General features: G+C 43.3%; 3 protein-coding genes across 3 annotated transcripts; 2 read left to right on the top strand and 1 right to left on the bottom strand.

Moving 5' to 3' along the window:
• Positions 1 to 55: 55 nt before the first annotated feature.
• pls3 (plastin 3 (T isoform)) lies at positions 56 to 12,618 on the top strand. Its single transcript, XM_079171588.1, has 16 exons — positions 56 to 109; positions 4,821 to 4,926; positions 5,017 to 5,168; positions 7,411 to 7,540; positions 7,726 to 7,858; positions 8,249 to 8,330; positions 8,417 to 8,582; positions 8,707 to 8,849; positions 9,338 to 9,433; positions 9,542 to 9,737; positions 10,210 to 10,288; positions 10,401 to 10,518; positions 10,617 to 10,747; positions 11,026 to 11,149; positions 11,342 to 11,466; positions 11,573 to 12,618. Exons 2-16 carry the CDS (start codon positions 4,866 to 4,868, stop codon positions 11,703 to 11,705), a joined length of 1,869 nt encoding a protein of 622 aa, XP_079027714.1. The 5' UTR covers positions 56 to 109; positions 4,821 to 4,865; the 3' UTR covers positions 11,706 to 12,618.
• A 2,994-nt stretch (positions 12,619 to 15,612) lies between these two features.
• On the top strand, positions 15,613 to 20,469 carry LOC306704963 (cyclic nucleotide-gated channel alpha-2-like; the record flags this gene model as incomplete). Its single annotated transcript, XM_079171587.1, has 7 exons — positions 15,613 to 15,628; positions 16,884 to 16,992; positions 17,123 to 17,233; positions 17,975 to 18,151; positions 18,279 to 18,386; positions 18,489 to 18,595; positions 18,974 to 20,469. The coding sequence occupies exons 2-7, from the start codon at positions 16,892 to 16,894 to the stop codon at positions 20,467 to 20,469; spliced, it is 2,100 nt and encodes a 699-aa protein (XP_079027713.1). The 5' UTR covers positions 15,613 to 15,628; positions 16,884 to 16,891.
• A 2,576-nt stretch (positions 20,470 to 23,045) lies between these two features.
• On the bottom strand, positions 23,046 to 27,133 carry rraga (Ras-related GTP binding A). Its single transcript, XM_079171605.1, has 10 exons — positions 27,004 to 27,133; positions 26,567 to 26,678; positions 25,558 to 25,657; positions 25,399 to 25,465; positions 25,078 to 25,300; positions 24,401 to 24,496; positions 24,195 to 24,317; positions 24,007 to 24,098; positions 23,791 to 23,906; positions 23,046 to 23,690 (listed from the first exon to the last, which is right to left on the bottom strand). The coding sequence occupies exons 2-10, from the start codon at positions 26,591 to 26,593 to the stop codon at positions 23,587 to 23,589; spliced, it is 948 nt and encodes a 315-aa protein (XP_079027731.1). The 5' UTR covers positions 26,594 to 26,678; positions 27,004 to 27,133; the 3' UTR covers positions 23,046 to 23,586.
• Positions 27,134 to 27,715: the final 582 nt, after the last annotated feature.

Below are 27,715 nucleotides of genomic sequence, written 5' to 3'. Positions count from 1 at the left end.
GCCGACTGGGCGGGGCCAACATTCCCACTGCTGTCTCTACTTTTGTCTCTACGTGGAGGAGGCAGGACTGCAGACTGGACGCTGTCTGGAAATTTCAGGCGCACCGACAGTGAGTACCAATTTCCTGGCAACTTCTATCCCAACAACTACTTACAGCTAGAGTTTGTCTCGGTTGCGTTTACTAAAAAAAATACCCTCCTCGTCTTGGTCGTTGCTCCCCGCGATACCCGTTATCCTCCGTGTGGAGGGATGGAGTTGGAGGAGTAAACAGGGACAGTTTCCTGCGCGTAAAACTTGCATACCAGTCGCTAGCCTGCTAGCTTTAGCTACACCTTCACTGTAGCCTATTCATCCTATGAGTCCTCCTCTGGGCTCCTGGTAATACTGAAATACAGTAGCCTCTTTTAATTTGTGATCACTTTTAGTAGAAGTAACCAACTCTACTACTCAGAGACAGAACTTAGGCAACACAAGGGAACTAGTAGCATCACTGTAAAGCATGGGTCACTGATAATGCTCGGTGTGTGTGTGTGTGTGTGTAACCTCGCTGTGCTTCTGATCACAAAACCAGTCTCGTTATGTGATGCAAGCACATGTCTACAATATGTTTTAATGTATGTTATTGCGTGTGCCACACTTCACTGTACACGAGTTGGTGTTATTGATCCTCTGAAAGACATTGTTCTTATTTGCTCTTTATTTAAGTGGGGTCGTGTGCTCGTGTGAACTGCTTTACTGCTCTGAGGGATTTACCAGATCTTTTCCTGTCGGGCCATCTGGTGCTGCAGCACATGTACATGTGGGATCCCAATAGTGGACCACTGTTAGCACAGCCTTGAACAACAACACTGCCTGATCGCAGCGGAAAGTCCCGCATGTTCACTTCATAAATGTTGAGACTTGGAACAAGAACTGTGTTGTGAGTGCAGGGGCCCTCATCTGTGGTCCTTTTTTTCTCGCGTCTCTCATGTTTTGGTCTTGTATTACTTGCGCAGTGGCATACTTTGATAGATGTGTTGTAAAATATTGATTGTTTACTTTAAAGTATTAAAGCCATTATTGATATCAGGAGATACATTATTGTTCATAGTGTCAACAGTGGGGAAACAATGTTGTTTGCACATCGTCTGCGGGGAAGACAACGAGCTGTATATCATTTGAGCTGTGCCTGTCATTAACCTGATCGGTGTGGTGAAATTGCCCGTGAGTGTGTGTGTATGTGTGTGTGGTATGTGTACTATGCTTTACACCAGCTACGTCAAATGTGAGTTTCCCTTATTCATGCTGCAGAATCCCATTAGAGCAGCTACTGTAGGAGTTTTCAGTACAGTCGTCAGGTCTGATGTCTCTGGAAAGACAAACCAGACAGAAGAGGAGGAAGAGTGAGTGAGTGTGGGTGTGTGTGCTTGTATTTGGTTTCTACTCTTAAACACACTGACACCTGTGCTAATGAACAGGTTGCCCTACTTTCTGCACTGTCAGGATTTCAAACAGGTGCCGTCACTTGTTTTTACAACGCAGTGAATGTAATCCAGTTGCTTATTATCTGCACTGGTTTGTACGTTTTATGTTTGCATCTGTATTTTTCAAGCGTATAGAGAGCGCTCTCCACCAAGGCTATACAATCCCTTGAATGTGTTACTTTGTGAATAAAAAGATGTTAAGGAGTCAGCATATACATGGAGAGAATGGTGAAGTCCAGGGATAGAGGATCTCGCTCAGGGACACACGACATGTTCGCGTGAGGAAAGTGTGGCATTCCACAGTGACCGTGCCTTGTACTGTTTTTGTTGAGTAATGGCAAACCCTTGAAGGTGTGGCTGACTACCTGCAGCATTAACAGCCCGACCCATCTGATTCACCAGCGCCTCAATAACCTGTCTAATGACATTCCTAAGTGTTGGTTAGCAGGGATTCCTGTGTTTAAACCTGGCACCGGCCTCTTATACCGGCTGCTACAGCTATATATCCTTTAATTTCTGGGGATAAGTACGTTGTAAAGATTAGCTGCTCACGGATAGGGATGCTGTCACGGGACCATTTCATTTGAATATTTGAATATTTCCATGATGATTCACCGCTTTGTAAGCCTTTTATAACACCGCCTAGACCCAGCCCTTGCAGCTGCGCGTGACGTCAGAGTTGTGTAAACTCCACACACGCACGCACGACGTTTGTTGTCGTCACCTCCTCCTCACCTGTCGGTGTGGCCGTGCTTCTCTTGTCCACGGCGGCCTTGAGTGGGAAATAAAGGAGGCCGCTGTCACAGACTGTGTGGTGTTTTATGAGTCAGTTTGACTCCCATCTGCGGGTGATTGTGACGGAGTAAAAAAAAAATGTTCCTGCAGACTTGTGTTGGGTGTGTGCGCGTATGAACTTGACCACAACTCGGGTCTATTTGTGTGCCTCACATTTCCCATGTAGCTGTGTGGATGAAGCGCTGACGGGGCGGGGTGTGTCGGCTTTGCACATTTAACTCTGGGATCAGCCCTTCGCTTTCAATCGACTGCAAGATCCCGCAAAAGGCGATCATATAAACGGTGGCATTGTGCTGTTTGTTTTTTTTCCGGCTCGACAATTTAAAAAAAAAAATGTCTGAAACACAAGTCCAGCTGCTCTTGTTTCGCCACTGCTAGACATCACACATGGCCCTGGATGACCTGCGGGCCTGTTGGGTCAATAATGTGTTTTGACCTCCATCCAGTAGTATCGATATGCTTTTAGGCCAACATTAGCCGCTCCATTTAGGAGCTTGCTGCCGTGTTGTGTTGTAGAGCGCAGGAATTTGTCTCCCCTCTCCGAGGCGCACAGTCCAGCTGTCAAAGACGGCAACTGTCTTCGGAGCCTGTCGCCCTGAACTCAACTCTCCAGTGTGACACGGGATTTATTGCCGTTGTTTGTGTCGGTTGGTTACAAACGCTCCATTCTTCAGGGGCACCAGGGATTCGCCTTCACAGTTGTCGCCTGCCATCTGTGCCCTCGCTCCATGTACTTAACCCCCTCTTCTGTTTTCACTCTCCCTCTGTCCGGGGTGTGACGAGGGGGCTGGCCGAGGTGGTGGAGGGGGTGTTTGTAGCCGGGGGCTGACTCCAGCGGCCACATTTCACATCCTTTTTGGAGCAAAGTTAAATATAGCAACACCGGCGTCGTCATTTTCCTAATCGTTTAGTCAGGAGTTTGTGCTTGCCCTGATTTAGTACTTTTTGTATCGAAGAAAAACACCCTGTTCTCTGTGATTCACAGAGTGGCATTTTAAAGGTATCTCTAATGAATAGAAACATTTCATCTGAGTGTCTTTGTCGGGGAAACTCACTTTTGATTATGTTTTGGGCAAAGTGTTAGTTTTAACTGAGCAACTGAGTCACATCTCGGAGCCCACATGGCTACCGTTGACTCATCTTTCATGAGTTCTATTAATAGGTTCATTCATGAAAGAGGATGCACGGTTGCTGGACCCTTTTGTGCATTGTTTGTCTGCTTCAATGTGAGCCTGTGAGGCTGCTGTGGACACCGGAAGACGAGATGGGCTGAAACCATTTAAAGAAATTCACCAATTCATGCTTAAATGACCCTTTTTAATAATAATAATTGAATAATCAGCGAGATTATAGTCTGTTTGACTAACCGGACATTCGACTATTCCCTTATATTTTACACATGTAGCCCTGTGGAAGCCAGAAATGGCCTTGCCCAGGCGTTCTGACTAATTCACTGTATATAAAAAAACAACAAATCTGTACTTTAAATCAGGAAATGGGAACACTTTACTCTCTGGAAAAATCCGGGATCCTTCGTTCACCGCATTGTAAACCTCACCTTTTTGTTTTCTGAACATTGTGTGTTGGAGAGGAATGCCACCGTGCCGGTTCAGCCTCGGAGAGCGAGGCAGCACACCCTGCTCACCTCTGTGTAAGCGAAGCTCGCTCTGCCCAGGCCTCATGCATTCCTCCGCCGCTGCAGAACTGGGAGAAAGGAATTCCTTATTTTCAGTGACTTTTCAGACGAGCCCGCTTTGCCTCAGAGGAGTTCGGGAACACTGTGGTTTTTGAGAAGAGCAAAACAACCGAGACTCGAGTCTCGCTGGCTCATGTGACTTGAGTTCTTTACACACTTGAATTCATCTCTCTGCTTGGTGAGGACACTGCTCTCTGATTTTAAAATGTCAAAAAAGACCCCAAACGGCTTCGTGATAAACCAGCGTATCAGGGAAGAATCCGCAGATGCAACCATCACTTTTCATTACATCTGGCTCAGTTTGCATGAAAGATTAATTCAACACTTGAATAAAATGATTGAAATCTGCTTCGTGGAGCCAATGAAAGAGCAAAAAAACAACAACAGATTATCGTAAAAACTGTTAGTTTTCGAGGATTTGGAGAACATGCTGTTGTAGTTAAGATCTTTGTCAGAGAGTGTTGCGTTAAATCATCAAAGGAGTGCAGTGGTCTCAGCTTCTTTGGCATTTGTGTTACAGCATGGGCTCACTGCTGTACAATGGAACAGGAAATGACTTTGATTATGGGAGAGAGTCGTGCTTGGAAAAGGGAAAAGAGCTGAAATTAGAAACCAGAGAGAACAGTAGATAGGATCAGCAGGGGTGGGGATCAGTGTGGACATGGTGGATATATGAGGTGCGCACTACTTTAAGTCCTGCCAGAAGTTGTGGGGGGGGGGGGGGGGGGGGCGACTTTTGTTTTCCGCCTGGAGGAAAGGTCACTTCTCTGTTGGCAGAAAAGGTTGTGAGCGTTCAGCGGTCTGGATGGGTCTGTCGGTTCAAGACCGTGCTGACGACTCTGCATGTGCTCTTTTCTTCTCCGCAGTCCCACTTTTTCTCTGACCGACCACCTCGGGTCAATCACAGAAACATGACTGGAAAAATATCAAAAGAGGAGGTGGAGGAGATGAGAGAGATCTTTGGCAAATGTGGTGAGTAAAAGCCAAGCTACCGTGAGTATATTGTCCCCACCTGTACCAAATGTCCTGGTGTCTAATGGTTCTTTTTTGGGTTTTCTGTAGATCTGGACGGCAATGGATATATCTGTGATTATGAGCTCAATGAGCTCCTTAAAGACACCGGCCATTGCCAGCCTGGATACATGGTTCGAGAGATCATCCAGAAGCTGGATCGCAACCAGGACAATAAGATCAGCTTCGAGGAGTTCCTGTCGGTACGTTGAGCGGAGCTCGGAGCGGTTTGCACCGTCGAGCTTGACAAAAAGTTTTAACTCTCTGCTCGGAGCTTTTCTTTCTCTGAGTTGGTCTTTGTTTTCTGTTCTCCCTAAAAGCACCTCGCCCTCCTGGGTGGGGCCACTACGCAGAGCTACTGTGAGCAGCTCCACGCACGACAGAGTTGAAATGCCTCTACGAGCCGCGCACACACACACACACACGCACACACACGCGCGCGCACGTATGCATACTCAGGGGATGTGGAAGTGAGGTCAGCAAAGTGGTGTGAGTTCCAGTATTTCGTTTCAGCAGTGATGACTGAGGCATTCACAGAGGCAGCTTCTGGTTCAGGAGTGCAGCTAATTCAAGATCTCACTATCAGAGGGGTCGACCAAAAAAAACCTTCTCCAGCTGTGTCGGGTTTTTTTTTTTTCAAGTGACCTGTTTTAGGGTGTTTGGCTGTTTAGTTGGCCGTTAGTAAGTTTAACCCTGAACATGATAATAACAGAGGGAGTCAAATTGAACTGGATGCCCGAATATCTGGGATTCCACCTGGAATGTGTTTCAGTCTTGAAGTTAAGCTACTTTACTTACTTCAGATGTGAGGTACTCTTTATGGTTTCCAGTTCGTCTGAGTACCTTTTGTAGATGTAGCCAAAGTCGTGTGTGAAATATTAATAATGATGATAATAATGGAAATAATCAAATCAAAATGTCCTTTTACATGCGGAAATCAGGGTTGAAACATTTCAAGACAATCATTAAATAAAACCAGCCGATTAAATAGTACAAAGAAAAATCACATAGAATCAAATTCAGCAGAAATGTAATATAATTAAAAAAAATAAAGATTCGATGTGATTTAAAAGGATGTCACTGATGCAAGACCTTTTTTTGAATTATCTGTTTGAAAATATAGTTTGATACACTTTCTCTGGTTACTTTCCAACATCAAGTCATGGTGTCGACAAAGTTGGAGGAAGTTTTCTTGTCAATTTTCTCTGTCCTTGTTGTTGTGCTGTGTTCATGTGCCGGGGGGAAGGGAGGACATCTGGGACTTTCCAGTTAGCTGCCAAACAGCATTGTGCCATTGTGGTAGAAAGGTGTGTGTGTGTGTGTGTGTGTGCTCCTCCACATAAAACACCCCTTTAAAATATGTTCTTATTGGTGATAACAAACCAGATTAAAAACAAACTAATGTGGATGTCCTCCCTATTGCCCGTATATCTGAATGTTAAGCTGAAAAAAGAAAATAGCTTTCTGCTAAGTTGCTGAAATAACTTTAAATCCTTATCGTCTTTGCAAGGTCTCGATTGTCTTATTGTGGTTACCTCTTTTACCCAGAGCAGCCCAAAAAGTGCAAGCTGGCACCCTGTGACCTCGCGCTCACAGTCTCTCAGAGTCGGGCTGAATGTCTCATTGTGGCCGGGAGGCTGAGGTCACTGATGAAGCAGCGATAACTTCAGGTTCAGGAAATATCGCGCACAATACCAAAGAATACGTTGTATCAAAGTATGAACCACGGAGATCTCTATGGGCCCATTAGGTGTTGATGTTGTTGAGACTGATTTATTGTTTAGAGGTAATTATTTCATGTTGGAATGTGGGGACAAGAGGGTGGTGTTAGTGTGGAGCCCTGGTGGTGTACTGTTACTGTTGATAATGGTAAACTGGCACTCACACACACACTGATGCTTAGATTAGAGGAGTGGTGAATGCACAGTCTCACTTTAAATCAGTACAGTGTACTTAAATGCACAACACAACATCAGTTTCTTCTATGAACCCTTCGACCCGAAGTCTTCCTGGACCTTTCATGTTCCATTAACAGTGTTAGTTCAGAACTCACTAGTCCAGATGTTCATCTTATCTCCTCAGCCTTTTAGCTGGCAGGTTGGTCGTGGAGGCTGACAGGAGCTCTACAGGAGAGAAGATGATTGAGGCTTTTACACATTAGTATGGCAGCAGCAAACAAAAAAAAGGATTTTGTGATCATTTCCTTGTTAAATTCGATGTGATGATGCTACAAACATGCTGTTAATGAAACAAATGAACAGCAGAGGGCAATTCTGTTCATTATTATTGGCCTAAGCAACCTCTACAATGCAATCTCTTGTCCTCAAATCAAAATGTACATAAATGCAGCCTGAATATTTCATGAATTTCAATAATGCAGGATTTCGGAGGCATGGTGGTAGTTGGTCTCTGAGTGTTTTTTTTTTTTTTGGGGCTCTTTTTTAGATCGTCCAGGAGCTGAAGGGCAGTCAAATAGCAAAAACTTTCCGCAAGGTCATCAACAGAAAAGAAGGCATCCTGGCTATCGGGGGGACGTCTGTGCAGTCGAGCGAAGGCACACAACACTCGTTCTCTGGTAGGACACACACTCTCGCTTCTGATGTTGGTCATTAATGTGCCGTCTGCCCTTCAGCTACAGATGCTCCATTTACCAATGAGCAAATGGACCAACTTAAATGACTCAATATGAGCGATGCTGTCTCGTTCTAATGATGGTGTGTTGCTTTTAACCGATGCCGGTGTGTGCGTTCACCCCTACAGAGGAGGAGCGGTATGCTTTTGTGAACTGGATCAACACTGCTCTGGAAAAAGACCCCGACTGCCAACACGTCCTGCCCATGAATCCCGACACAGACTCCCTCTTCACGTGTGTCGGAGACGGTATAGTACTCTGGTGAGAGTTCCTGTTTTCACCTCGAGTCGGCAACATGACTCCCCCCTCCCTCCCTCCTCCTCCCTCACCTAGCTACTCTCCTGCTATAAATGTCAGATACCAGCATCTCACTGCACTTAATGTTGTGATCACATTGTGGCTGAAGGAGACAAAGGAGCATGTACTGAGATATCCGACAACATTCTGCCTCGCATTGCAGAGGAGCTGTTGATACTAATACTACTACATTCATTAGAAATATTCAGAAATTACACCACGGTTCTTAACGGGTTCACATGCGTTCACCTTTTGCGAACAAAGAACATTTTATCTCCGCCTTACCGTACGATGAGTATACTGCATGAAATGTCTTTCTAAAATGTCATGTTTGGTTTTTGTACGTCTGCACAGCAAAATGATAAACCTGTCGGTGCCGGACACTATCGATGAGCGGACGATAAACAAGAAGAAGCTGACCCCGTTTACGATACAGGTCAGTTGAATTTACCGGGCGTCAGGGCTGCTGTTTCTCTTACTTTTATTTGATCTTCCCAACATCGGATGCTTTGCCCCCCGCAGGAGAATCTGAACCTGGCCCTGAACTCGGCTTCTGCCATCGGCTGCCACGTGGTGAACATCGGCGCTTTAGACCTAAAAGAGGGGAAGCCCCATCTGGTGCTGGGCCTGCTGTGGCAGATCATCAAGATCGGTCTGTTCGCTGACATCGAGCTCAGCAGAAATGAAGGTACAGGACACAGTTGATAGGTCCACTACACTAACGTGTGTCTTTGAGCCCTGTGCTCCCATCACGAGGGTTTCCTGGTCGGTTGTCAAGTGTGTCTTAACTGATCATTAACACTCCTCGACAGCGCTGGCAGCATTGCTGAGAGACGGGGAAACCCTGGAGGACCTGATGAAGCTGTCTCCGGAAGAACTGCTGTTGCGCTGGGCAAACTTTCACCTGGAAAATGCTGGCCAGCCGAAGATCAACAACTTCAGCTCCGACATCAAGGTGGGCTGACTCACTAGCATTGAATCCAGTTGGCGTATCTAGACGCAGGTAGAGAAACCACTCGAAAGTATAACGAGACAATAATACTTACAGGATCAAAAGGTTTTTTTTTTCCGAGTTAGTATCTCTTGCTTGACTAATTTATACGCAGCAAGTTAGATACCTTGCTTTTGTTCCCACTGTTCTAACTAGTGTTCACAAAGCATTTTAACCTTCTGCAGTCTAAGTCAGTATTTGTTTACCGTTTGATATGCCGGTGTAGTTTATAAAGGAAGACTAATGCAGAACGACTAGAGAAAACATCTAAATAACTTGATTTAGGTAGATGATAGACTAAATGCAAAACATAGTGTGCACATTGAAAGTAGCTCACGAGCAGCATCAAGTTCATCAATACTTCACCTGGAGTACAGCTAAATCACCCGGCAGATTGTCTTGTTCGTTCTTTGGTAGCAACCTGATTTGTTTTTGTTTGTATGATTCTGCAGGACTCGAGGGCCTATTTCCACCTCCTGGATCAAATCTCTCCAAAAGGCACCGATGAAGATGAGCCACGCATAGACATTAACATGGCGGGCTTCAACGTAAGCACTTTGACAGTCTGCTCTCTACCCGGTTGAGTTTCTTCACCACATGGTAACAGCTGTACGGTGTCTCTGATCGGAGCATGTGTGTTCTTGTGTGTTGTTCAGGAGAAGGACGACCTGAAGAGGGCCGAGGCCATGCTCCAGCAGGCCGACAGACTCGGCTGTCAACAGTTTGTCACCCCGGCTGACGTCATCAGCGGAAACCCCAAACTCAACCTCGCCTTCGTGGCGAATCTGTTCAACAAGTATCCAGCGCTGGTCAAACCCGAGAATGAGGACATTAACTGGGGACTGTTGGAAGGTGGGTCTGGAGAGAGTTACAGGTCTGGTATCGGAGCGTAGCGGTGTAGCTTTCCATGTCCGCTAACCGTCATGGAGGTCCACTGGAGAATTGGCTGCGGACAAATAAGGTCTAAATACACAAATACCAACCGGAGAGATTACAGCTACAGCCTGAGAACAACCAGCTCTGAACAGATCGTTGCAATGTGTTAGCTAACCAACTGGCCTACGGGCTTCTTTTAGCATAGAAACATATTTTCTTTTTTATAATGGGACAACGAGCCACTCCTAACGTTAGCTCCTACTGGATACATTAGTTAGTATGCAGAACATGTACTTACAACAATCTAGTTAACAGATATGTTGCTTATGCAGAGTGACAACAGACCAATTCAGTTCTGATGAGGCAGCATGTTTTGAACTGACTATTACTGAGACTCCCAGTACGTCACCTAAAAGCCCCCTAAACCCCATGATCCTCTGCTGTCTAGGTGAGACACGGGAAGAGAGGACATTCAGAAACTGGATGAACTCTCTGGGAGTGAACCCACATGTCAATCATCTGTATGGGTACGTACCACAAACAAGATGCAAATACACAGATAATCTCTCTCCTGTATCTGACGAGGACTCGTCGTTTGTCACATTGTTAATGATTCTCTCACACAATCTTGTCTTCTAGAGACCTCCAGGATGCCATGGTCATCCTTCAACTCTACGAGAAGATTAAAGTGCCTGTGGACTGGAACAACAAGGTCAACAAGCCGCCTTACCCCAAACTGGGAACCAACATGAAAAAGGTGAATCAGATTGTTTTTAGTCATTCCTACGCGAGGAAAAAAAAAAAAACCCCGCTTTGGCAGACTTTTGCCAACTGTTTTTTTTTTTGTGCCTCCAGTTGGAGAATTGTAACTATGCGGTGGAGCTGGGCAAATCAGCCAAGTTCTCCCTCGTTGGCATCGGCGGGCAGGACCTGAACGATGGCAACGCTACCCTGACTCTGGCCGTGGTGTGGCAGCTGATGAGAAGGTGAAACACAACTGCATCTGGATCACTTCAGAAAAGAACGAAATAGAAACGAATCTCCGAAATGTAAAAGACGCATCCGTGTCAAACCAGTGGTGCTGTTGATGTGCGTGTTCCTCAAAATGAAGATGCCAGGATTATAATGTTCAAAGTTTCCTCCCTTGATGTTTTAAGTTTCTAGTCATGTTCAAGTCTTTGGGTGGACAGTGGAAAAATAATGAAACCGATGTTCAGTTCGTGTTTAATAATGTAACAAATGTTCTGCTTCTCCACGCTTTCAGATATACGTTGAATGTACTAGAGGGACTGGGTGATGGACAGAAAGTAAACGATGACATCATCGTAAAGTGGGTGAACAAAACATTGGCAGAAGCTGGAAAATCGACCAAGATTTCAAGCTTCAAGGTAAACCTGTTTCTCCTCTTTGACATAAAAGAGATGTTACTAAAATATTTAAACTGAAAGGTCTTTGTTTTTGCTTTAGCTTGTTTAATCTCACAGGTTCAAATTTGGTAGTTTGATATACACAGATCATATAACCCATCAGTCAGGTGCTCGTTTGTTAGTCTCTTAATCTGTGTGTCGTGTGCCGATCAGGACAAGGAGATCAGCAGCAGTTTGGCAGTAGTGGAACTGATAGACGCCATCCAGCCCGGCAGCGTCAACTACGAGCTGCTAAGAACCGGCAGCCTCTCCGACGAGGACAAGCTGGAGAACGCCAAGTAAGATTTGCAAAGACAAAAAGAATGAGGAGCAGCCGTCTGCCACTAGTTTGGTAACCGTGTGTGAACCGTTTCTGTACGAGTCAACCCTCTCCTTCGTCCCTAGATACGCCATCTCTATGGCGAGGAAGATCGGAGCCCGCGTCTACGCTCTCCCAGAAGACCTTGTGGAGGTGAAGCCCAAAATGGTGATGACCGTCTTTGCCTGCTTGATGGGTCGGGGGATGAAGCGAGCCTAAGAGACTGGCCCGGGATCATTGTGACACTTATTCTTACCCACAAGCCATTCGAGTTTTGAAGACCCCAACTGAAGGAATGAAGATTTTTTTTTGTATGAGAATAAAATGCTGTCAGAAGCAGAATTTCGCATGCGTCCCTGTCTCTTTTGAGGCGTTTACTGAAGAATGTCCTATTTAAAATGAATCCACAACACTAAATTGTCTGAAGAGAAGGCTCTCTTCATAGTCAGGAGGATTAATGTAAAAGAATGTTGTTTTTTTTAAAGCGAGTATTCGTATTTCCAGCTGCAAGGTTGTTTACATATTTTTATTCAGACTGATACGTAAATTATATCCTTGACTAAGCAACACACATTCCTGAATACCATACGGATGAGTTAAAAAAAAAAAAAAGGAGGCGGGATGTTGGAGCACAAGCCTAAAAACATCCAAACGTTGCCTCTGCTTAATGAAGTACAAGCATGTCTTAATAACTGGCACCATTAACTTCTACATATCTGTATACAGAAGCCATACGGTCAAATTATAGGCGTGACCAGCCTGGCGTGCTGTCTGTATCCTTACTCGTTTGTTTCTTGGGGTTATTACTCGAGGTAAATGCTGTTTTCTTTTGGGGCCGTCTGGTCTGTGTCGTGTTGGACGTCTGTCGTCTTTGGTCTGTTACGTTGGATGAGGAGCAGGCGGACTGGTCTCTGCCGGCTCCTGCTGTGCCTTCTTCTTGTCTCAAAGACGACTTGTACTCAAGCTTTCAGGTTTTCCGTTTTTTCTTTTGTATTCAATATTACCAAATATAAACCGTAACTTCATTCCAGGTAGTTTCATGATATTCTATGACAATGGCCAAATTGTATTTGGCCTCATGTTCATGTCTATTCTTATGTGCTTGTAACAATAAATACGACATTGAAAACTGCTCGTTTGGCCCAAATGTTTTGATCAGGTATATTTTTAATCTACATAGTTTAAATATTGTTCTGTTTTTTTCATCCACATGGAAGTTTTCATGTTTAGTGGTTTTACAAAATGTAATCCAGGGGGATTAAATGTGGTTTAAAGGAAACACACCCTTTGTCATAGTAAAAACAGATTTAACTCTTTACGTAAGCAAGGAATCTGTGTCCTTAGCATTACCGATGTCGAGAGCCACGACTCTGATCCACTTCAGTGCATTTAGAACGTGACACATTTGATATTGTAGCAGCAACACCAAAGGCCAACATTCAGCAAGTTTTCAACACTACACTAGTTCATTACAAATACAAAAGACATATTTGCCAATCAATTATGTTTATGTCCACATCAAATTGGTTACAATACTTACCATAGCTCAAGTTCCCTGAAAGACAAACCTGAGTATAGTGATGTAAAGATGATAGTATGCTAAATCTGACAAACAGTACAGGATTGGACAAAGGGCAAGCAACAAAGTGGCAGCTCAGCAGTCAAAGACAGTCAAGTTAACAGAGCTTTTATTTAACCGAAGTCAAACAAAACAGAACATCTAACTCATTCAGGAGCCCGATTACAAATCTCTCTCAGCATGGGCCACCAGATCAAACCGCCCTGATTCTCCTTTATTCTCCCCCAGTGAGGAGATCAGCTCCAGGTGTGTGGCTTTTTCCACACCTGTTCCCAATTCTCTCATATGGGAGAGTGGGTGGAGCCCCCTGCCTCTAATTACCCTCGGCCCCTTACAGTAGTTAATAATGAAAGACGTGAACAAACGGTGGCACACACACGAGTAACCCAACACATCAATCAAAGTAAAAAAATTACAAAAATCGCTCAACTAGAAGAGGATAGCAAATTACAAAAGCAGTCTGATTAAAATCTTCTTTATTAATATATTTGTGACGGACAGTTCATTCCTGAATGAGAAAGCGTATCAACACCTATATGCATTTTTCTTACGTGTCAAGTATCTGAACATAAACTTGTGGACGCTTAGTTTTACTCAATGCCCTTTGGAATCCATTCCTCACACATTTCATGTGGTGAAGTGGCCTTTTATATTCTCTGCACAACAGCAATAGTTGGATAAAAGTAAATAACATAAATACTGTGCAGTATCAGGCTAGTAAAGTCATGTTACACCCATAAACAACATATTTTGCACACTTTCTATTAAGTAAATTGTATTGAATTTGAGATTTTAAAAAACATTGTCAAACAATCTCAACATGAAGTTAATGTCCGCTGCTCTAGAGAAACTGCTGTTTCTAAGGCCAAATATTACTGTTAAGTCAACATGAATGAAAAGTCCTTCAGGTACAAAGAAAATAACTTTCCATGGCAAACTCCATCTGCTGTCTATCAAAGAGCGATCTGATGGAGGAACATTTTATGAGCCGAGCTTTTACCTCATTTTCCTTTTACTGCTGCCTGCTTCTCCTTTCTCTTATCTTATCTTTCTATTACCGCCCTCACGTTTTTATATCCTTCCCTATTTTTTCCTCGTGAAACACAGCACCCTTTTTTAATAGCGCCTCATAAAAATAATACACAGACATTTATTGTTGTTTGCGTTTCCTCTCCCTGCCCAAACCCAAGAGGAAATGCACAATATTGCATTATAATTCTTTTGTTATACTCTGTTGTCTCTCTTTCTTCACAGTCCATCAACAGTCTTGCAGTACAACAGGGGATAGCGTTGGCAGATTGTAGTTTATTGTTCACTGGCCTGAATCTCAGTTAGATGTAAAGTCCTCTGGGCTTCGCTCCCCGATGGCTTTCTCAGCGAGTCTCTGGTTTTCTACGGATCTGATTAGAGCTGAGACTGTCAGGCTCTGTCACAGTGATGAGGAGGCGGTCCCCCGTGGCCTTCATCATCTGGATCTTCAAGCTCCATTTGCATCGGGTGGCGTGTCTGTGCATGTGATGTTGGAAAGAACGTTTGGAATCGTAAATAAAGTATCCATTTTCATTTTATCCACAAGATTGGTTTAAATGGAGGCGAGATGGAGAGGCAGATCAGACAACAACCAGTCCAAGTCTCATACCAAACTTAGAAAAAATAATAGAATCAATTACTTTTGAGGAAATATGATGTAAATATTCAAATGATACAGAAAATATCCAGCCAACAGTGGTGGAAGGAGTATCGTAAACATCTGGTTTTATATGAGGAATAAATGTATCTGTCAAATAAAGTGGAGGAAAAAGTCCCTGTTACAGTGTAACATGTAGTGGAGGAGTATAACTGTAGCACCTAAGTGATGTACAAGTACCTCAAAATTACCTAAATACAACATTTCTGTATACTTATAGTAACTTTCCACCACTACAAGCCAATATTTCAAGTAAAGACTACAAGTATAATATACACAGGATCATGCCAATATATCAATGTACTACTAATGTAAAGATAGTGGAAACTTAGAAATGCCAAACAGCCTAACATAAAACATTATGATCAATATGTTATATAATATATGATTTATGAAGAGATCACCAAACACAACAAAGGAGATAATACCCTGTTGAGTTGCCTGCTCTGCGCTGCTTCTCGCTATTCTCCAGCGTCAGAGGCATGCAGAGGAGAAGCGCTGCCAAGAGGTTTCCCCAGAAGACTCCTCGGCCTGAAGCTGACATCTGGGCTCTGAACCATTCAAAGATTTCCCCGCCCTGCAGCTCACATCCTGTGCACTCTTGCAGGTGCTCGGTGCAGCTGAGGATCAGGTGGACCACGTGTTCGTGCTTCTGAGGGGGAACGAGGGGACACACACTTCAAGAGGAGACGAGAGAAGAAAGAGAAGCAGAAGGTGTTGCAAGAACAGGACTTGTTTTTCAAGAAGTGTTGGATGAAGTTTGATTTTTCCTCTCATAGCATCCACTGTGGGCACTGAGAATGGAAGCGCTGCTCTGGGTGTTCCTGTGTGAAGTCACCATAAGGATTTTATTGGAGTAACTGAAGGAAACTGAAGGTATGAATAAAGATGTGTGTAAAATTATAGATTTTTCCATTATTTTATTTTTCTCTTTTTTTTCTGACAAACATAGTTTTCTTATAATGCTAATAATCCACAGGTGCTAATTTGTTAAGAAAACAATTTAATGACAAATAAAACTCGTTTTTTCGAAAATGCATTTTATTTTAATACTGTTTGAATAAAAGAAAAGAAAAGTTTCACTGTGAGTTGCAAGTAAAACAAATAGAAGCTCTATCTCATAATGTATTCAATAAAAAGCTATATAATAGATCATATGTGTATGCAATGGTCGGTGATTTATTGTTTACGTATTCAAAATAACAAGATAAAGCTTTCTTTGACAGGTCTGTTAGTTTCTGATCATTTCCTAGAAATAGCTTTATGTAATTTGACACATAAAAATAAGAAATTCACTGAAAGAAAAGCTCCATTAAAACCAAAGTAAATATCTATTCATTATTGGCAACTATATTCTCCATATATGTTGTTTGCTAGTTGTTACATAATCCTATAATAAGCGCTAAAATTACAATGCTCTCTCTAAGAAACTCTATGAAATTATTGAGAAACTATTCAGCGATGACGGAACCATAAAATAAAGCATCATCATAATCAAAGACAGTAATACATGTAGTTAGTCTCTAAGCACTTTTGGCAGCCTGTTCAGTAAACCCAGTTACCCTTATGACACATAGGTGCCACACTTTGCTCTCAGTCAGCAGCACCCTGGTTTCCAAAGTGATGCTGCTCCTGAGGGAGAGCAGCTGATTGGCTCGCTGAGCCGCGGAGCTTCAGGCTGCCTGTGCGTGTGTGTAGGTGGCGTGTAAATGTGCGTGTGTGTGTTTTCGTTAATGATCCACCAATTAGTCACACAACGGCAACAGTCGCCTAATCACCTCGACATGTGTCGGCACTGCACGGGGTGAAAGGCCATCACTGCCCTGCGTGTTTTTGGGGGGCGAGGGGTGTGGCTTTCTAGGTGCACCTCCATTACCTCCACGTTTCAAACAGCATCAGTATCGTGCAGTTTCTCTTTGTAGCTGCTTCACTCTCCACGGCAACCGGCTGCTTGTGTGACAGGCCAGGTGAGGGACCGTGGCAGACTGTCCCAGTCGTCCCCCCCTCTTGTCTCCTGAGGATAATCTGCCATATGCACCATAAACACTCCCACAGATCATCTCTGCAGACACCGGCAGTCACACAGAGAGCAGATGACAAGAGTAACACGAGTGTTCGTCCTCACCTGCAGGTCTGAGGATGACGGGCCAGACGGCTGAGAGGGATCGGTCGCCACACAGTCTGTCGGTGAAGACCACCTTGGATGAGGACATCGATAGAGCCGAGAGTATTCTCAGCAGGTGAGGACAGCTATTGGATCATGGTGTATTTGTCTCAGGGGTTTGTTTGAGAGAAGCAACAAAAAAAAGCGAAAAAGTGAAAGGCCACATGTGTGTTTGCCCCCCCCCCCCCCCCCCCCCCCCCCCCCAGAGTGCCATCTGTGTGTGATGACACATCCTCAGAGCTACAAAGAGTCGCTGGTCTCGACCCTCATGGACGCAATTCCAGAAGTTCATTTCAAAGGATCGGAGCCGTCTCAAGGTAAAGCTACAGCAACTGTTAGAAAAGTAAAGGGTTTTTTTTGCAACGGTTGTCTGGCTTTTTAAAACCAGCCCACAACCCAGACAAAGTTTACAGAGAGTGTTTTGTTCAAGTCTTTTTTAAGGTCACACGCTGGATAAAGGTACACATAGTGGACATACTGCACAAAGACCTTGATGCCCTAAAGGCCATATTGGTCAGGTGAAAGACTACTAGACGCATAAATCCAGAGAAATGGTTTTCATCTTATTCTGTCATTGTGTAAAACTAATTCTTGATGTTCAGGAACAAGTGCAAACATTTGATAAACACCAAGAAGATCAGTTGTGATTAAAGAGAATTGCAGAAAGTGCATTGACCTGTTTGACTGATCATTATAGAAAGATTTTAAGACTAATTCTGGGATTTAAAATCTTTTTTAAAGTGTTTTTAAAAACATATCCTGGATAAGCCAAGATACATATTTATCATTTAGTGTAATATTGTAAATCGCTTTGGATAAAAGCGTATGTAGTGTAATTTAAAACATAAATGTGTTGAATTATTTGTAAATCCCAGTAGAATCTCAACTGAACGAGACTCTGACCAAGTTGAACTGTGTTTGTTTCTGAATATGTTCTGATTTGTTCTGCAGCTTCTTGGAGATGTCTACCTTGTGTCACTGTCATGCCTTTATTTTCATATAAAATTCTATAAAATGTTATAAGAGCTTGTGTGTGTGTGTGTGTGTGTGTGTGTCAGACTGGTGAGCCTGGTGGTGCGACTGAGGGAATGGGCACACAGGAGCCTGCTGGAGGAGGAGGAGCGGCCGGACTCCTTCCTGGAGCGCTTTCGTGGCCCCGAGCTGCGAACGGCCCCCAGCCGCATCAGCAACACGCAACCAGATGCCAATGGCAACAATGCCAAAGGGATCTTTAGGTATGCCCGCCTGCTTCATACCTTGCAGATGCTTCTATTTTTCCTATCTTTGCAGTAATAATGTAAACTATACTCTATAAACCACAGTTGTGTCTGACTGTATTTGCAAATCTCGCCACGCTTTCAGGAAAAAGTGGGATTTGTTTGTGGTGTCCCCAGCCGATAACGCCTACTACCGCTGGTTATTTGTCATCGCCATAGCAGTGCTCTACAACTGGTTCCTTGTTGTAGCGAGGTAATGACACCACAATCGTTATCTGTTGGTGATGGATGTGGTGGATGGGTGTTCTGACCACGTACAGGCTGGAGCAGTAATTCTTTTTTTTTCCACTCACAGGGCATGCTTTGAAAAGTTACAGGTGAGCAATTACATCTGCTGGCTGGTGCTGGACTACCTCTCTGACTTTGTGTACATAATTGACACTTGCGTCCGACTTCGCACAGGTAACTTATTTAAAAATACAAAACACTGTCATTCGTTTGGAGTTGAGTTTCTGGCCACGTGATAGTTTAATATTCACTCTCCTTTTAACTACTTTTTGTTCTCCACCAACTCCTGCGGGACATAATCTGGCTCTTTAACTGCTAAATGCTCCGCTAAATTCACCAGCTAGCCCCTAACATTATCTTTCCTGTCTGCCCCGGGGTAGGTATATAAGATATTTCACAGAAAGCAGGGTTAATGAGAGTCTCAAACAGTAAAGTTCCGAGACATAAAATCAAAACAATGAGCTGAAAGGTGCTGAAATGCAGTAAGAAAAACACAACAGTGAGTTGAGATCAAGGCTCAGCTGAGTTTGTGCTCTATTCTTCTTGTCTCAGGGTTCTTGGAACAAGGTCTGCTGGTGAAGGACCATGCCAAGCTCAGAGACAGCTACGTCCGAACGTTACAGTTCAAGCTGGACGTGGTGTCCATCCTGCCCACGGACCTGGCGTACATCTCCACTGGCATCCATACGCCACAGCTCAGGTTTAACCGTCTGCTTCGATTCCCGCGCATGTTTGAATTCTTTGACCGCACCGAGACGCGCACCAACTACCCCAACATCTTCCGTATCGGCAACTTGGTGCTTTACATCCTGGTCATCATTCACTGGAACGCCTGCATCTACTACGCTATATCCAATTCTTTGGGATTTGGCTCGGACACTTGGGTGTTCCCAAACATCTCCAAACCTGAGTATTCCTCCTTGACTCGGAGTTACGTCTACTGTCTGTACTGGTCGACTCTTACTCTCACCACCATTGGAGAGATGCCTGCACCTGTGCGGGACGAGGAGTACCTATTTGTGGTCTTTGACTTTCTCGTTGGGGTGCTCATCTTTGCCACAATTGTGGGAAATGTTGGCTCCATGATTTCCAACATGAACGCCACCCGTGCCGAGTTTCAAGCCCGGATCGACGCCATCAAACACTACATGCACTTCCGCAAGGTCAGCAAAGACCTGGAGACGCGGGTCATCAAGTGGTTCGACTACCTCTGGACCAACAAGAAAGCAGTAGACGAGAAGGAGGTGCTGAAGAATTTGCCAAACAAACTGCGGGCGGAGATTGCAATTAATGTACACCTGGAGACCCTGAAGAAAGTGCGAATTTTTCAAGACTGTGAGGCTGGCCTGCTGGTGGAGCTTGTGCTCAAACTTCGCCCCCAGGTCTTCAGTCCCGGGGACTACATCTGCAGAAAGGGGGACATAGGGAAGGAGATGTACATAATTAAAGAGGGAAAGCTGGCTGTGGTGGCTGATGACGGGGTCACACAGTACGCTCTCCTCACCGCCGGCAGCTGCTTCGGGGAAATCAGCATCCTGAACATAAAAGGTAGCAAAATGGGAAACCGCCGGACAGCCAACATTCGCAGCTTGGGCTACTCGGATCTCTTCTGCCTCTCTAAGGACGACTTGATGGAAGCGGTGACCGAGTATCCAAATGCCAAGACTGTGCTCGAGGAGAGGGGCCGGGAGATCCTGATGAAGGAGGGCCTGCTTGATGAGAACACCGAGAGCGGCGGGCTGCAGAAAGAGGACACGGAGGAGAAGGTGGAGAGGCTGGAGTCCTCTCTGGACACCCTCCAGACTCGCTTCGCCCGCCTGCTCAGCGAATACAAACACACTCAGCAGCGGCTGAAGCAGCGCATCACTCTGCTGGAGCGGCAACAAAATCATACGGACTGCGGCACAGACGCAAGCGATGACGCGGGTGCAGACGCGGAGACCTTCAGTGGAACAGACCCTGGGCCTGTTGCCCATACGGATGGGTCCCCGCAACGGAGTGATGTGCAAATGGAGGACAAAACGAGCCCAGCCAAACTGTCACACTAAGGAGACTTTTTTAGATTGTTTCTTCTATTGTGAAAATGTTCAGCTGAGTGTAAAGAGATGTCTGCATGTCAATAAAACATGAAAAAGAAATTGTAAAACACTGCCACGCCTATGCAGTCTTTGAGTCTGTACCAAAACCAGTGAACTCAAAGTGATCGAGCTAATTCAAAGAATTGAGAACACATTTTTAGTGTTTACATTTGAATTTAGAGCACATTGAAAACCTACAAATGTCAGATTTGTTAGATTTCCCGACTAAAATGCTCTTAAGAATTGCAGGTTGTTCTAGCTTTTGGGTCACTTGTAAACATCTCGTGTTGGGTTGCATCAGCGGAGGGATTCAGTTCTCTCTACTTGTTGTATATTATGCTCTGGTTCCCGTACACCTCGTCTCTTGCTGCTCCTCCTGGGAAAAAAGTCCAAGGAGAGATGGTAGAAGGTGATTTGCTGAGTTCACATACACAAACACATTTATTTTCCAGTGTCCTTATGTTCTGTTATGTTCCAGGCTAGATCTTAATCTAATGTTTGGTGATTATCACAACAACCTTTTGACATTTTATTTCTTACTTTGGCTGTTGTGGGTTTGTGCATTGAAAATATTTTTGTCTCTGGTGAAGTGACTCACTCGCAATGTGCAGCTTCTGTTTTTTCAGGTGTTCGGTCTATTTTCATTTGCTTTAAAATGTACTTAGCCAGTCTTACATTAGAATGAGTGAGCCGCTTAATCTCTGTTTTAGTTGCCCCCATTTCTGTCGTGGAGACTCTCTCTCAGCAGCGAGGGACTGGGGATTTTCCAGTTATTCAGCCCTGGTGCATTCCAGGATACAACTCAACCACACGAGCAGTGTTGATAAGCACAGCTGGAACAATGCCTCTGCAGCAGAGCTGGCTATAGTGAAGGGGCAGGAGGTAATGAGTGCATATCCCCTGCAGCCCCCGAAGGAGTGGGTGGGATCAAGTGCCATGGACAAATCTCCAGTTACCTGCCTTCGGCTGGTCAAACAGCATGAATATATATGAAGACTCGACATCACACTAGAAACTAATGAGAGGTAGCTACAGCTCGTGATAGGCTCCAATGTCAAACCTGTTTTGTGAGCAGAATAGGAAGATCTTGGTCTAAATATAACCTTTAATATGAGATTAAGTCAGATTCCCAGTTAACATGTGATTTGCAATTAAAAATATATCTATATATGAGCTAAATCTTATGAATAACAGTATTTCAGTTACTATAGTTCAATGAATCTGTTGATCATTAAAATGTGGTTGAAACTTTTTTTAAATTTTAAATCTTATCTAGACTAAAACTCTACAAACTTTACAACCAAAGTTGTCCCAGTCCAAACCAAGATGCGTTGGTGACGTTTTGACCCATAAAGCACAAAAACAATGCAAACATAATTACATATGGATTGTGGGTGGATGGCAAAGTTTAGACCGGCTAAAATAATATTCTGATATCAATGAAAAGCAGAAATGAGGTGAAGTGTGAAGCCCATTCATGGTCTTGCTCTAAAATCAGTATTAATTAGTTTTCATCTCTGTCAAAAGAAAGACAAAATACTTCCCACCAATCACATCATGTCTGTGCAATTTAACATAACTTACCTACTGGCTGAAGAATAGCAGACCATGGTGATTTAAGAGCACAGCAACAGGCCGGCTGACTGTTGGTTAATCCACTGATACACGTCGTCAGAACTTTTAAACGTCGGAGCTACATGCAGCCAGTTACATCAGTTCAATGGGATTTGGTCAGCAGTGCCGAATATGTTTTTTTCCACTGGCATTACCATTAAAGGCAAAGTCCACTGACAAGCTTTTTTTAAATCACATGGTTCTTCATCAGCAGAAATGGATGGTGTTGGCGTGAGTCAGTTATCATTTGAATTGCCGTGGATGCTTCCTTCTCGGTTTTAAAACCTGGTTGAAATTTGATATATTTTCTTCATCTGCCCCTTACTACGAGCACCACATGAACGCACTATTATCAGACTGATGACTGCCAGGTTGTTCTCACTGTTAGGTCACTTTCAATTAAATCTGATCAAACCACATCCACACAGACCTGGGGAAGCAGATTAGCAGAGTTTTGAAATTGTTAAACTCTTAACAAATAAAACCTAAAGATGTTCTTACTTTGATTATTTGTTGTTAAATGTTATAAAGAAAAACTTCAGCTTTGAAGCCACGTTTTCAAAGGCTTAAGTGCTAATTCAGACAAGAAAGGAAATTAAAAGTAATTCTGTATAACAAGCTTAAACTCAGCTGTTTGTCACTGAAATGAACTGATTGTGTTGTAACACGTTGTTCCATCTGCACATACACTGCTGTCGACTCTAAAGTGCTTAACAGGTGCACTGAACTTTTCCCCCTTTCTCCTCACACACACACACACCAAACGTTTGCCACCACATGTCATGTGCACTGGACAACTGGTGCAGAGTGTCAAAAGGCCTCATGGCCAGAGACGCTACAGTGACTGAAAGGAATAACAGGAACGATCTCCGAGTCTTTTTACAGGAAGTAAACATGTATTAATATGTATATCTGTTCACAAAATATGCACCACAATTGTTCTGAAAATGTTGATCAAGTGTTGAGCATTGTCAAAATGTAAAAGCAGAAGAAGAAAAAAAACACACGTCACATATTTTTCTGAATATAACTATATATTGTTTTCAAAGTGTAACAGCTTACAAACTGCATTTGAAAATCAGACAGTATCTGCTGCTTATCATTTGGAGACAACGTCCCCCGATCACTGGGATTCACTGGCATGAATGAATGGACTGTGTAAGACCAAGTGTGACAGCAAAGGTAGTCCCCTTCATAGTAAACACAACTATTCATTTGACTTTTAATGGGTCGAGCTACGGGGCAAATACTCCAACAGTATGTGTCGAAAGTTCAAGATACTTTACGATCACTGTAGAAATTAGACCAAAAGAAAATATGATTTCTCCAGTAATAGCTGTGATTGAAATAAGAAGATATAGAGGAGACAGTGCAGGGCTGCTTCGTATGTATCGGAGCTGGAAGACCGCACACATGCCGTCTGCGGTCTGTGGACTGATTGGCTGATGGTTTCCACGGGGACAAACACACCGGCTAGCGCATTCGCATGTGCAAGCTGTGCTTGGGTCCATCCACCCGCTCCAACTTCTCAAAGTGTTTCCTAGCATTACGGATATTGATGAGAGTGGCTGCGGATGCTGAAAAAAAAAAGAAGATAAACGGAGACATTTTATCACGCCGGTTTGGTTTCTTAACCGCACATTCACTGCTGAGAAGTTGTTAGTTGTGAATGCTTACGAATGGAGGGGTCCGACATGATGACCATGACGTATGTGTTGGAGGTGAAGACGTCGATGAAGGCCGCAAAGTTGGAGTTCCTCACTTCCATGCTTTGGAAAGAGGCTGCCAGTTTACTGGAACACAAAATAAATAAATAATCAGAAACGTGATAAAAAAAGACAGTTGGTGGGTGATGTGTGGTGTGACGGCGATGTTTGTGCAGCGTCAACTCACCTACAGCTGAGTTTGAACTGTTTGATAATGTTGCTGATCTTCTCAAACCGGTGAGCATCGCGCTGCTCTTTGCACTGATAGTGGGAGATCACCTGCATTTACAACAAAAAACACAATACTTTCATTACTGGATCCAGATTTTCTGCCCAGACACCAGACACCAGACCGGAGGAGGAGGTTTCTCTCACCAGGAAGGTGGCTCTCTCAAACAGGAGAACCTCATCCGCCTCTATGATCTGCGCAAAATTTCTCAGGTTGGTTTCCAGCTGCTGGACGTTTGGGATGAGCTGGTACACTATGCTAGACCAGGCCTGCAAAGACATTTAGAAATGTTTATTACTGTGTCGACTGTATTACCAGACGTCCAGACATGCAAGCAGTCAAGCATCACAACCTTATACAGGGTCTCGTCCCAGATTGACGTCCTGAAGCAAGTGCAGGACAGAGGTCTGGACAGTCTCTTCAGATCTTCTTCGCGCTCCTTAAAGATCTGTTGAAACAGTCATGAACAGTCACACGATCAAATCAATTAATTAATCAATAAGAAATATGACATCCAGGGTGGGGGAGGGGAGGATAAACAAGAGGACCATATTATTATACTTTTGTTGAAGTTATCCAGTATTAGCACATAAAGTTATGCCCGGTGTTACAGATGTATGTTAAGGCCGATGATTTGCTGTTACACTCAATCTTACCTCAACTATTGAAAAATTCAGGATTTCAAATAGAGAAACGGTATAAATAACAATCATACATCTCAAGGGGTTTTCTAATTTAATACTGGAAGCTTTTTTTTTTTTTTCTTAGGTTTTATTGCTGTTCAGCAGCTTACTTTATTTGAAAAGAGACCGTGTCCGTTGATGAACAGAAGAAAAGAACAAACATTGTAAAAGGGGGCCGGCAACATTTGTCTGACTTTAATCTACTATTTCAACCAGATGTTAAAAAGCACCCTAAAAATCCAATAGAAGTCATAATGTTCATTCAACAGGATTACTTATTTGAGTTGAGTGATCAAATTGTGCACGTGGAGAGTGGAAGACAAACTATCACAATTGTTAAGCTTACCAGATCTCTCTGGTCTTCCTGCACCAGATCCATTTTGTGAACGAGGCAGAACACTTTGGCGTCGGGGGAGTTCTGCAGGATGGCCTCCAGGCACGACTGGTAGTAGTGCATGTCTTTCTCCAGCTCGCGGCTCTCAACGTCGAATATATAAATAAGTACCTCTACATTTCTAAAAATGTTGTCCCTCTGGCTGGTGAAGTAGTTCTCCATGAACGTGTCCTGTCTGTTGGGTGAAGGAAGCACAGAGCGACGTTTCACACGACGAGCTCAGATTGAAGAAGTCGGTGTAAAAATGGCAAATAAACAAACTTTGTACTTTACCCTCCACAGTCCCACAGGTTTAGAACCAGATTGCCAAGAAACCGTACATGGGAGTGCTCCACGTCAACTACATTTAACAAAAGGATGTAAATATTGTTAGATGATATTAAAGAAACATGGGGCATCATGCGGCGCCTTTGATTTTTAAAGCACTCTTACTTGTCGCTCCAAGGCGGCGTGTGTCTCGAGCTATGTAATTAGCAAAGATGATTGATCTCATACTGGTCTTTCCAGAACCACTTTTTCCCATCAGTAACACCTGAAAGCACAAATGCAACAGATTCACTCATCGCTGAAGATGAAGTCTCGTCTCTCCTCTACTCTTATGACCAGCGGTGGAAGAAATAATCTCTTTACTCAAATAAAGTAAGCAGTGTCGCAATGTTAAAACACTTCAGAGGATGTAAAAGTCCTTTAACTTACATATACACGACAAGCAACATCATGCTCTTGAAATATGAAAAGCAAAAGCACCATATTGTTATATTATATTACATGATTTGTGGTGCGTTAACGTCTAATTACATGTAAATGTTGTTGCTAGTCAAGAGGGCTGATTTTAATTTCTGACAAGGCCTCATATTCTGTAAACTGATTATATGTTTTGTACAAAACAGTCTAAGAAGTGGTTGACACCAAAAAACATGTAAATGATTTGTAAGATGTATTTCACATGTCATTTATAAATGAAATTGTTCAATATTATCTGATTGCACAATGGCCGAAAATGCTTCAACGAGTTCTCCACTCTGCCGGGAATATAATTTTGAGAGAGAAGCACTTAATGTCATCATTTAATTTAAGCTTCAAGAAAATGACACTGGAGAATTTTAGTATCAGCCTTAAAAAGGTCTGTGAAGATGTTAAAATCACCAGTCATTTAGAGAATGGGGGAAGGATTCTTTTAGCTGAAAGTGCAGAATAGAAGTGGGTACAAGTTGAAAAATCCTTTTGACTTCTAAATGATGTGTATTTTAGGACAAATCTTAAAATAGCAAATACTACATATCAAGATGTGATAATACATTATTAGAGCCATTGGAAAACAGCTCAAGTTAAACACTTCAGAGGTATGAAATGAAGGTACTCGAGTAAAGTACAACCACCTCAATGCTTAAGTACATGTACCACTACTTGATGAAGAGTCAATGATTAGCCCCTGCTTCACCTTTTTCTTCATTGCTGTGCTTGACATCCCCCTCAGCAGACACGAAGTAGAGTATTTCTCTGAGCTGCAAGTCAGGTGACTTTAGTCAGTGTCTGCAGCAGCTCTCCGTCAGCTGCAGAACAGACACAAATAGTTTCACCTAGCTGTCACTGAACGTTAGCTCTCATGAAGCAGATGACCGACATTACTACGGAAGGACAAGTTTAAACGCTTACATGACAAACAAGTCAGACATGTGTATCCGGTCGTAAGCTTATTAGACACGGACAAATATATAAACAGTTCAATAACTTTATTTAAACTCTTTTCTCCGTTCCGGATAAACGTCTAAGCTAATGCTAAGTTAGCTAGCACGACAAAATAGTCCAGATATAGCGTTAGCCAAGTCAGGCAGTGTTAGCTTAGCTAGCTAAGTTAACACTCAGTAGTCTACTTACCCTGACAGGGTAGATCCGTTACTTGAATTCAAGCAATTTCAGACGACCAGTTTCTTTTTAGTTTTTCAGATTACAGCTGTACACATTACTTGATGGAAGCAGGCAGTAGTGAGGTGAAGATCAGCTGCTTCCTGTTTACGCCAAAGTCACATGATGGATTACTTGGGTTAAGCCCCGAGTTTTGTCTCACGGACACATTTTGCTTCATTACCAGATCATGTTTACCACTGAGGACACACACAAATTAAATATTAAGGTTAAAAATATGTTAAATTAGGATTCGGAAAGTAGTTACTGTTAGAATCTTCTGGAAGCATAAAGTTAAAATTGCCTAACAGGCATCACACAGGGATAATAGATCCCTCGAGCTTCTTCTTCTTTAGTAGTGTCAAAATAGGTTTAGAAGATACTATTAGTACATTTTGTGCAATATTGCATCAGAGAAACTTTTGTTTTAAATGCATATTTGCAAAGTATACTGCATTTGCTACTACCAAGAGTGGGACATGTAGATTCTCATTTTGTGGTTGGCAGGATCATTTAAGAATCAGTTTAATGTAACTCATTCTTAAAAGTAAATAATAACTACTGTACATAATACTTAACATCAAAATTTGTTTTTAACTGGTGTCTCTAACAAAGTAAATACAGTAAGTCTCAAGATGTAAAATTCAGTTGGTCAAGTTTGTGTTGCAGTTCCTGACAATGGCCA

The sequence above is a fragment of the Pholis gunnellus genome (assembly GCF_910591455.1).
Source record: "Pholis gunnellus genome assembly, chromosome: 13".
Lineage (NCBI taxonomy): Eukaryota > Metazoa > Chordata > Actinopteri > Perciformes > Pholidae > Pholis > Pholis gunnellus.
Note: the sequence above shows the minus strand (reverse complement) of the source record. Positions and strands in the feature narration are given on the sequence as shown.